The 12,392-nt window shown below is 32.8% G+C and overlaps 1 protein-coding gene across 1 annotated transcript; it reads right to left on the bottom strand.

The window, feature by feature from the left end:
* Positions 1–8,869: 8,869 nt before the first annotated feature.
* LOC127710977 (potassium voltage-gated channel subfamily C member 4-like) lies at positions 8,870–11,558 on the bottom strand. Its single transcript, XM_052216923.1, has 2 exons — positions 11,104–11,558; positions 8,870–10,364 (listed from the first exon to the last, which is right to left on the bottom strand). Exon 2 carries the CDS (start codon positions 10,344–10,346, stop codon positions 9,423–9,425), a length of 924 nt encoding a protein of 307 aa, XP_052072883.1. The 5' UTR covers positions 10,347–10,364; positions 11,104–11,558; the 3' UTR covers positions 8,870–9,422.
* Between the last annotated feature and the right edge of the window lie 834 nt (positions 11,559–12,392).

The raw sequence follows: 12,392 nt of genomic DNA, 5'->3' as shown, positions 1-12,392 counted from the left end.
CTTTTTACAAATGATGCGTTAAATCTCAGATATTTATCATTGTTAAAGTTTAATGTATTTAATGTCATATATTGCAATGCATTTCAATTACAAAATAAATGTTATTTTTAAATTTTCAAGTCGTCAACCCATGTATTGTTTTCTGGACATATTGGATTTTCTTTATAAAATTAGCAATTTTTATCGCGCATAAGTTATTTAGATCATAATTTTCGCACATTTATTTAATATAAATAATTTAGCATCTGTCACCTACTCTAATAGAATGACTTGCAATCAGACAAAGTACCTCAATGTAGTGTATCGCTGTACTCATTACATGACAACACTTTGATAGACTTATTGTAGAAAAATTATTACTAACGTGATATCATATCCTAATTGTAACGGTTATGATGTTAATAGAGACCGTAATCCTAAATGAGATCCGTGTAAACTTTTCGATCCTTTATATATGAACTTATTTTAAAAGTGTTATCAATTTAACTCTGTAATAAGATTTATAAATATTGATTGTATCAAACTTCGAATTTGTTATTACTACATTGAAACATTACGTAATATTATAAGTATGCTTTGAATATTTTTGGTGCTTTGTATCTAATGTGTCAATCTTTTCAACTGATTTTAATAGTTTGTTTCGATGTTTTGCTAGCATGCCACTATCCAGGCTAAAGCGTTTTTTTTTAATCCCCGCAATTCTTCTTAAAGTAAGATTTTTCATTATCCATGTTATTCTAAACAAGAAATTTGTATCGGCGTACCACCATTTTCTACACAAGGAATTTCGATATGTCTGTAACAAGTCAGGAATATAACAGTTGTTTTCAATTCGTTTGATGTGCTTTTGATATTGCCATTTGATAGGGAACTTTCCATCATGCATTTTTCTTGGAGTTTGTTTTTTTTTTTTTTTTTTTTTTCTTAACATTCTAATCAGGAGAATCTTTCCTCCATCGTTGTGTGTTATTATGGTGTTATGTGAATATTATATATGACATTCCTGATTTATGAATAATGGAAGGCGATTTAATGCATTTGAAAATAATCGAGGTCAGGTCTTTTGAATGCTGCATCACAAATGATAAATCCGTTATGGTAGTTGCTACACATGGTAAAATCATAGCAGTCTCGTCAGATAAACATTATTTTAAACAGTTAGATTAGTAAGTATTCTCATATATTTTATTTCACAGTGAACAGCAGGATATTGACATATATATTATCTATAAACATAATGAAATGAGATTTATATACTATATAAATCAATGTCCGCAAAATAAATAAGCAGGATATTGACATATTTTTAGTTAGTAAAATAGATTCAAATGTTACATAAATTAATGTCTTTAAAAGAAAGTTCGTTCGACATGGCTAAATATTAAAACTTATTTTTATAAAGATCCTGGAAAACTCAGTACATATTTCAGATGTAATTTCATTTTCAAAATTGCCTATATTATGAACAATTATAAAAATCGGAGAGCTTTCTTTTCTAATGTTGGGCTAAGTAACCACTGTTTGAGGACAGAAACTAGAAGACATTAAAATCTCAACGAAAGGTATTGTTTATCTATTTAGGAGCGAGAACATGTACGAGAGTGGATACAAGTATATATCAAAATAATTTTGAAATTCTTTTTTGTTTTAGATCATCAGGAAAATTTAATTACAATTAAGCATACAACGTCCATGTTTGCCTATTTCACAAACTAAATGTAGTAAAATGATAATATTTTAAAGACATGGATGGCCGGATTACAATATATTTTTAGAATTAGACTATTTGCCGGATTTGTAATAACATAAGCGACACGACGGATGCCACATGTGGAGCACGATCTGCTTACCCTTCCGGAGCACCTGAGATCACCCCCAGTTTTTGGTGGGGTTCGTGTTGTTTAGTCTTTAGTTTTCTCAATGTTTTGTCTTGTGTACTATTATTTGTCTGTTTGTCTTTTTCTTTCTTAGCAATGGCGTTGTCAGTTAATTTTCGATCAATGAGTTTGATTGTCCCTTTGGTATCTTTCGCCCCTCCTTTTACTTGCCCCTCCCAAATTTAAACACACGATATATCAGTTAACTTATAGTGATTACAGTCATATACAACATTCTACAATACACAAAAAAAGAGCCATGCACGATCTTGCAGATGAAATGATTCGTAAGTTGCAGAAGTGTTAAAAAGTTACGCATGATTTTAAAGAGTCTATTTCAAAGATATGAATTCAAAATCAAATTTGAAACCAAAATAAACATACTTGTTTTAAATTTAATAGTGTATACTAAAAGCTCCTATATTATTACAGACTTGTGAAATGCATCTTATTCAATTACTGTATACAATATCATAGTAGAAGATACCATGACATGGTGATAAAATATAATTACTGTATTAACCATGTATGTTATTTCCTTGTACTTATCGGAATAACAGGGTTGAATAATCAGAAAATGAACTTTAACCTCAAATTTGCATTTATAACGTCTACTATCTCATGTAGGATAAGCTATGTTAGGAACGATTAAAAAAACATGCATAATTATCACCGTGTCCTATATAATACCCAATTCACAAAGACCATTCACTGTATATATTATCCCTTTTTTCATCTCTTTGGCCCTGTTAATGTTGACATTTATAATCCTAATCAACTGATCGCAATGATAGTGATTCATTAATCGCAAATAGTATGTGCGTCATATCACTTGAGGAAGTAGAAACGTGATAGATTAAAGACCAACGGGAGTTTTGAAAAACAAGGGATGAAACGTGAGATTTCAAAGTAATTTTTTATCTTTGTCTTCAGGTGTTGATACAAGATGTTTTCCTCTTGTAGTAGATGCGTGCACTTCGGTTTTAGTTTGTAACCCAGATTTGTTTTCGTTTAATCGATTTATGACTATTGAACAGCGATATACTACTATTGCCTTTATTTTTAAGTATAAAAGCAAACAATGTTTGCTTGTTGATAAGCAATGATATTCCAACCAAGACCAGAGACAAAACATAATGAATCGAATATCGATATCAAACCGTAGAAACATCATACACTTCCATCCGGGTAGAAAGTGGTTCAAATTCTAAAAAGGCTATCATTATCCCCATGGGCCAGGAAATACTACTATGCCACCTTAATGCGTGCCCCTCAGTTTTAGTTTTGCAACCAGGATTTGTTTTTGCTAAAAAGATTTATGATTATTGAACAGCGCTAGCAGTATACTGCTGTTGCCTTTATTTAAATCAAACCGTAGAAACATCATACACTCCCATCCTGGTAGTCGTTTCCTACTTTGTTGATATCGTTAATGTAATTGTTACCAATGGCTGAATTCATCTCCTGGTAAACGTTCAGTGCCCCAGTTCATTACCATCCCAATAGCCAGATATACGGATATTGTTAAAATAAAATTTGCTGTTATAACTTTTTAAAATCATTTTCATTTAAGGAATATTTCTTCCTCTTTCAAATCCTTGTCCATATTTTCCTGTACTTTAGGTCATTTTTGTTTTGATCAACTCTTTTTACGATTTTATTAGGTTTTGGTATTTCGGCCTCGAGCATCACTAAAGAGACATTGATAGCCAAAGAGGGACGAAAGATACCAGAGGGGGACAGTCAAACTGATAGATCGAAAACAAACTGACAACGCCATGGCCAAAAATAAAAAGACAAAGAGACAAATAATAGTACAGATGACACAACATAGAAAACTAAAGACTAAGCAACACGAACCCCACCAAAACCTTGGGGTGATCTCAGGAGCTCCGAAAGGGTAAGCAGATCCTGCTCCACATGTGATACCCGTCGTGTTGCAAAATGATCATTTAGTGCATAGAAATTGTTACCGTTACGGTTAAGGTGTATATCACATGACAAGCAAATCAATGGTCAAGAAAAAATATAATTACAGATGGCAGGACACTGTTGAAAAGAAATGTGCATCGGACTCTTGATTGACATTAAACAAGTGTTAATTGCATTTTGGTTGTATAAACTGGTCTATCCAAGACAGCACTATTTCGTCATCGTGTTGTCGTAAATAGAGCAAAATCAGTTTTCAAATTCTGAAATGTTTGCCAAGTTTAAGACTTAAAATAAAGGTTTGTCAATTTCTCTGTATAAACTGTTTTTAGCTCCACTCATAAATTCAACAATTTACGTTGAAATATTCTACCTGAAAAAAAATTAAAAAAAGCAGGTGTGCTCATCTATTTTGTTAACCCTAACCCTAACCCTAACCCTACCCCTAAAATCAAAAACTTATGTATTATTAAATATTAAAGAAAAACATAGTCCTACCAATATTGCTGGCTTATATGATGATTAGTTTCTAAACAATCTCTCTCCTAATCTTTTTCTCTTTATTCAATTCATTGTAAGTAGACTTAAGAGACTGATATCGCCTACAAAACAGAGCATAACTATAACAAAAAAAAATAATGATCAAGATTTATTAAATTAAATGGGATTCTTCATTCAAGAAGGAATAGGAATAGCCTGATTTTTGTCAGATTAATTTTTTTATTGATGTGAGTTGTTTTGGTGGTGTCCGTTGATTACCGCTTCATAATGAATTTATGGGATGTTTACGTCGGTCATCTAATATCGCATTGCTTTTGTATATATTATCATATTTGCATTACTGCAAACAAAAAAAATAAGTAAATGTTAGAATGTTTTACTTCTATCACAGATGCGTTACTTTATTTACATGTTTACAGACAACCAACAGACAACCAACAATAACTCTCAATGACAAATATAATTCATTTGATAGTAATATAAAAAATGCATACATGATAATTGATACACACAATAGGCAAGAGAAATAAACAACACTTCTATACTTAGAAATAACATGTTATATTTACATTTTATTGCAACACCACAATCTATCGAGTAGTAAGAACCAAACCTATGACGTTAGAGTATTATGCGTGTAAAATGCATGTGATATAAAAATTAAACGTTTGTGATAAACGCGTGTCAGAAGCTTGATTTTACGGAACGTTGAATTCCGTTGAAATTGCCCCAGATGGGTATCCAAGTTAGCAAGTATCAACTATTTCTCTCGTAAAAGAAAAGAATTAATTATATTGATTACGAAATATGTAACACCACTGTTAATTGAAAATATGTGCAGGTTTTGTATGTAACCTTGTACTACAAATAGTGCCACATCATCAAGAGTCCAATACATTGTCAAATAAAAATACAAAAAAGATGAGCACACCTATTTTTTTTTATTTAGGTGTGCTCATCTTTTTTTAAAAATAGTGCCACATCATCAAGAGTCCAATACATTGTCAAATAAAAATACAAAAAAGATGAGCACACCTATTTTTTTTTATTTAGGTGTGCTCATCTTTTTTTAAAAATAGTGCCACATCATCAAGAGTCCAATACATTGTCAAATAAAAATACAAAAAAGATGAGCACACCTATTTTTTTTGTTTAGGTGTGCTCATCTTTTTTTAAAAATAGTGCCACATCATCAAGAGTCCAATACATTGTCAAATAAAAATACAAAAAAGATGAGCACACCTATTTTTTTTTTATTTAGGTGTGCTCATCTTTTTTTAAAAATAGTGCCACATCATCAAGAGTCCAATACATTGTCAAATAGAAATACAAAAAAGATGAGCACACCTATTTTTTTTTATTTAGGTGTGCTCATCTTTTTTTAAAAATAGTGCCACATCATCAAGAGTCCAATACATTGTCAAATAAAAATACAAAAAAGATGAGCACACCTATTTTTTTTTTATTTAGGTGTGCTCATCTTTTTTTAAAAATAGTGCCACATCATCAAGAGTCCAATACATTGTCAAATAAAAATACAAAAAAGATGAGCACACCTATTTTTTTTGTTTAGGTGTGCTCATCTTTTTTTAAAAATAGTGCCACATCATCAAGAGTCCAATACATTGTCAAATAAAAATACAAAAAAGATGAGCACACCTATTTTTTTTTAAATAGGTGTGCTCATCTTTTTTGTATTTTTATTTAAATGTCAGGTAGAAAACAAACACACCCAGACTTATTCACAACGTTCTAAATGTACAGTGTTTGGTCGACGCGGCACCCAGACTATTCACAACGTTCTAAATTGTACAGTGTTTGATCGACGCGGCACCCAGACTATTCACAACGTTCTAAATTGTACAGTGTTTGGTCGACGCGGCACCCAGACTATTCACAACGTTCTAAATGTACAGTGTTTGGTCGACGCGGCACCCAGACTATTCACAACGTTCTAAATTGTACAGTGTTTGATCGACGCGGCACCCAGACTATTCACAACGTTCTAAATGTACAGTGTTTGGTCGACGCGGCACCCAGACTATTCACAACGTTCTAAATTGTACAGTGTTTGATCGACGCGGCACCCAGACTATTCACAACGTTCTAAATGTACAGTGTTTGGTCGACGCGGCACCCAGACTATTCACAACGTTCTAAATGTACAGTGTTTGGTCGACGCGGCACCCAGACTATTCACAACGTTCTAATTTGTACAGTGTTTGATCGACGCGGCACCCAGACTATTCACAACGTTCTAAATGTACAGTGTTTGGTCGACGCGGCACCCAGACTATTCACAACGTTCTAAATTGTACAGTGTTTGATCGACGCGGCACCCAGACTATTCACAACGTTCTAAATGTACAGTGTTTGGTCGACGCGGCACCCAGACTATTCACAACGTTCTAAATTGTACAGTGTTTGATCGACGCGGCACCCAGACTATTCACAACGTTCTAAATGTACAGTGTTTGGTCGACGCGGCACCCAGACTATTCACAACGTTCTAAATGTACAGTGTTTGGTCGACGCGGCACCCAGACTATTCACAACGTTCTAAATTGTACAGTGTTTGATCGACGCGGCACCCAGACTATTCACAACGTTCTAAATGTACAGTGTTTGGTCGACGCGGCACCCAGACTATTCACAACGTTCTAAATTGTACAGTGTTTGATCGACGCGTTTATTTAATTATTACTGTTTTTTAATAGTAGAAATGTTAACGCATCGCTTAATCCGACTTACCTGTTGGTTTAGTTGAATACAGAGATTAGCATCAGATCAACTAAAAGGTAAAATCACAAAAATACTGAACTCCGAGGAAAATTCAATCGGAAAGTCCCTAATCACATGGCAAAATCAAATGACAAAACACATCAAACGAATGGACAGCAACTGTCATATTCCTGACTTGGTACAGGCATTTTCAAATGTAGAAAATTAAGTAAGTGGCTGTAAAGGGATTATATATTTGTGAAGGCAATGTAGCTAGGTCTGATCATCCATAAATAAAATTAGCATACGAGGAGATGCAATTGTTGTGTATAATTAGTATGTCCTGTTAACGTTATGAGTTAAGAATACTTAATGGTTTTTGCATTTTGTTTTCGTTCATATGCCAGGATTTTTTTTTATTATTTCCAATTATATGTTCCTATTAGACATTTATATGTAACTCATAACGCGTATTTAAACATCTCTGACATTTTCGTGTTTATGTATAAGTGTTCATAATAAAGGAAAATCTAGACAAGAGTTTAACACTCCTGAAAATAATAAAGTGTTATTATAAGACGATTATCTAACAAAGTCTGAATGACGTACATGCAAGAAAATCTATAAAAGGTAAAAAAAACACGTGACAAAGTGTGAAATAATTCAAAATTAATGGCTTGATTGAAGAAAAAACAATAAACCAAAAACAAATATGACTAATGACAAACACTGGCTGCTGAAGTTGGACAGACAATAATAACACAGGGTTACTTCGTGAGCGCTAAACTCTCCCTAATCTGGAAAAGTGGTGTAACAGTACAACAACAAAAACAGATTGTAAGGATCAGTTGAAAATGAGTAACCCCTCAGATTTACATCTTATTGTACTCACAGCACAGAAGATAAAAGAAATTCAAAGCAAATTAACTATTAAAGAAGTATGTTCCCCCGGATTAAGGTACAAACTTGTCAAAATAATCTTTTATATACTGGTATCTAACCAGTTATATTTATCATAGTTTATAAGGGATTACAATCCAGCAAAATCCAACCAAACAATTTTTAACAAACATGGCTAAATCCCGAAAACTATTATTCAAATGATACGTGGCAAATTTTCAATAACAGAAATTTGATAACAGGAACAATTTTAACTGAGTAACCACTGTACCAATATTGATAACATGTATGAAATAAATAAAATTGAGAATGGAAATGGGGAATGTGTCAAAGAGACAACAACCCGACCAAAGAGCAGAAAACAGCCGAATGCCATCAATGGGTCTTGAAAACTATTTGCAGCCTCAAGAAAAACTGCTGTCCAGATATGATAAGATCTGTCTTTAATTGAATTTTGAAACTGAAGTATCTGAATGAAATTGGAAAAAATAATTGTAAGATTATTCTAACCATGTTATCCCGCTTTGTACTTATTCTCTTCTGTCCTATACATTTGTTCATAATTATATTCAATTAACAATAATCAGAAGAATTGTAAAAAATTGAAAACAACACGTTTAATAATTTCATGCGTCCGAAGCTCTTTTCTGGATTTACCTTCATCAGGAACGCTCAAAGCCAAACATTTGAAATCCGAGGGATGTATAAGTACCGAAACAGTTGAAGAGCTATATGACAAAAATACCTAAAACAAATAGCCAAATCCATCTAAGGTCAACTTTGCCTGAGGGAGTTGACACCTTAGTTTCTTTATAATTTCAAAATTTATAAACGGGCAATTTTAGAAAAGTTTGTTATAAATCATGTCAGTACCGAAGTACTGACTACTGAGCTGATGATACCCTCAACATTGCATTTGATATACGGTTCAATATTGTATGAATATTTTTATTTGTATTGTCTGCTATGCAATTAATGGGCACTTGAATAAAGAAATGAATTGTCAATTTTATTTGAAATTCATCCAATAAAAGATATCACGTAAATATTGTTTTACAAAACAATTTGAAACGAACAAAGTTAATATGTTCCGTGTACATTATGAATTAAATACAGTTGGGTAAAAAGTAAAATAGCACTAATACCGAACTCCCAAAAAAAATTCAAATCGGAAAGTCCCTTATCAAATCTTTCAAAGCCTATTCTAATCATTCCATATCTTCTTTGCATGAATGTATTATAAATTGGATAAAATCATGTAAAAATGTGAATCACTTACAAAAGCAAACAAGAAAAAATATATTGTGAACAACTTAATAAAAATATCAATTTCAAAATTAAATAGTTAGGGAAAAACTATAGTATAAGGAATGAATATAATCTGGTACAATTCAAACGCATGGGTTTGAGTACAATTTCAAACGTCTAATAACAAATACAAAGTCCTGCATATTCATCCTTTCGAAATGTTTTCGGTTTTTCTCATTTTCTCATTCAGTGTTTGTTTATGATAGTTGTGTTATACAGAGGTGCCACTGAATTCTGATGTTCTTGCTTTTGGAGTTTTCGCATCTTTGTTTTTGTTTTGTTTGTGTTATATGCAGTATAATATCCATCAAACTTTCCGGCGATAATGGCAATCGGCATTGTAATGATGAGAACACCGGAAGTTGCGGTAATAACACCAGCGAAATAACCAATAGAAGATTTTGGAACATAATCTCCATACCCAACAGTAGTCATGGTAATTATGGACCACCATATTCCTATAAAACTATCAGGAAAGGTTTCGCTTTCTGAAAGTTCACTGTAGTAAATCAAATTCCCGAATAAAACTGCAAATATTGCAAACGTAACGGACAATAAAATTAGTTCTTTGATACTTTTTTGGAGGGTAATTAATAATATTCGAAGTTCTGTATACAGCTTAGTTAATCTAAACATACGAAGGATTTTTAACATCATAGTTACATTCGCGAAAATATATAGAGATCTGTAATGTTTGTATTTCATATAATCAACCGCTAGCGGAATAACACACCAAAACAATAATGTTACAAGAAATAACAAAACATCGATTTTATTGTTGTTGTCATTTAAAAACCGTTTCTTCTGTGGGCAAACAAGAAAATGGAGTAACAACTCTAATATAAAGAACCCGGTAGTGACAAAATCAATGTAATCTATGTAATCTAATGGTTTGGTTTCTATGAAGAGCTTCATCTTCCAAGTTAACCCGTCATCCTTCACGTGATGAACAACAGAATCATTACTTGTGTTATTGCCCGTTGTAGAGTTAGTCCGTGTAAGCTGGTTTCGGTTATTAGTTGAATGGTGTGGTGGTGGGGGCCTATCTACCCGGAATTTCGTATCTGTTACCATGCAGGACATCAATACAGATAAAACAACCATTATCATAAAGACGGCAAAAAATATCTGCAAAGAAACGCTAATTAGTTATTTGTGCAAGAGTCGTACATTCAATGTAATGGGTGGAGAGATGTGGAAGACAAATATTGTTGATGTTCTATATTTTCTTCAGATAGACATATCAACGGGTTTGTACTTACATGAACAACACTACAGGTACAGCATGTTGAGCAGAATCTGCCTACCGTTTCGGAGCACCTCACTCAGATTTTTGTGGGGTTCGTGTTACTCAGTCTGTAGTTTTCTATGTTGTATTTTTTTATACTTTTGTTTGTATGCTGGTCTTTCTTTTTCTTTTTTCTTTTTTGCCACGGCGTTATCAGTTTATTTTCGACCTTTGACTTTGAATATCCCTTTGGTATCTACACTTCTCTTTTGAGAAGAGACAGAATATACGAAAGAAATATTCAAACTCATAAGTCATTGACAAACTGACAACAATAACAACCAAATAACAGCAGTATCAAAACACAACATATAGAAATAAAGACTGAACCACACCAAAAAAAACCAGGGATTTCACATGCTCCCGATACAGATCGTGTTGATCGTGTATGTAAAGAAATGTATGACAAAATTTGATGACAACAAGTCCTTTGTGCGTTTTTTACAGTATTTAAATATTACGTTGATACATTTTTCTCAAAACATTTGAAATAAAGGCAATAGTAGTATAATGCTGTTCAATAGTCATAAATCATGAACCCCAAAAACTTGTTTAATAATTGAAAAAAAATATGTTTACCTGTGCAATTCGTGAGGAATTCGGTTGGTCTAAAACTAACCACAGCTGTTTTCCGAATGACTTGGAATTTGTAAGGCTATTGCCTATTTGTGTATAAGAATGACACGTAACCAAAGTCTGTTGTATTTCTACCTCATCTTCATGCTTGATATAAATATGGAAACAACAGTCCGCAATATTTACTACGGGTAAACCCCAAAAGTCAAATTCTTGTAATAGAACAGATCCACACGTGTAGTTGGGTATGTGCAATTGTTGTCTATCATATCTATAATAATCTAGTACTACGTTGAATAACTCAGGATTCCTGTCAAAGAAATATTCCTTACTGCTTGGTAAATAGTGTTCTGAAGCTGTTGTTAGACTTCCTAGTTTAGAATTGGGATATTTGATTAACTTTGACCTGTACGTTTTGAAAATAGATCCTCCAATATTCAATGTTATCAATTCATCTTCCATGTTGAATCAAATTACTACACGTTGATTGCATGCGAATGAGAGGATTTGTCGAATATTAGCTACGTTTCCTTTAAATTTGACGCTATAAGTTGTCACGGCTCACCATTTCGAATTTTTAAAATCAAATTGAATACACGAGCATCCTCGTGGTTAGACTATCATAGCGTGAAATAAAGCGGTTATAGAATCACTCTTTCATTATACATAATCATACTCAAACCTGAGAAATAAAACAAAATCAATTGTAGGTTCTAAATGCATTAATAAGTAATAAGTTAAATATCCACAGTGCGTCCTTCAAATTAAAGTATTCAACGGCCAATGGTTTATTTATTACCGATAAGTTCAATCCCTCAGATAAATAAACTCATCATAGATACCAGGATTGACATTTTGTATATGCGCCAGACGCGTGTTTCGTCTACAAAAGACTCATCAGTGACGCTCGAATCAGGAAAAGTTAAAAAGGCAGAGTGTCATTAAAATCAAATATCAATTTGTCAGTGGATACAATTTTTATTATCAGTATCACCATAGAAACACGTCTTGTAAACACTAAAATATGAAAACATGTTCAAACTTCATTTTGATAAACTGCATCGCATAAGCCTGACTATTATATTGATTTTAACATATTTTCAATTTCTTTTTGCAATTCAAAGTGTGCTGAGTCCAGTTTCGGACTGCTACAGCCTTTTGTCCATTGCCCAATATGTAGTTTACTAGTCACGATTTGCCGACACAAAAGAAAATTGTATTTTTTATTATTATTAGAAATAGTCAACTAAAGGTATTCAAGGTGCCTCAAAGTCACCGGGGGTTTACCAAAA

Source organism: Mytilus californianus, unplaced genomic scaffold, assembly GCF_021869535.1.
Source record: "Mytilus californianus isolate M0D057914Y unplaced genomic scaffold, xbMytCali1.0.p SCAF_8, whole genome shotgun sequence".
In the NCBI taxonomy this organism is placed as follows: domain Eukaryota; kingdom Metazoa; phylum Mollusca; class Bivalvia; order Mytilida; family Mytilidae; genus Mytilus; species Mytilus californianus.
The sequence above is the reverse complement of the archived record's forward strand: the minus strand, read 5'-3'. Positions and strand labels throughout refer to the sequence as shown.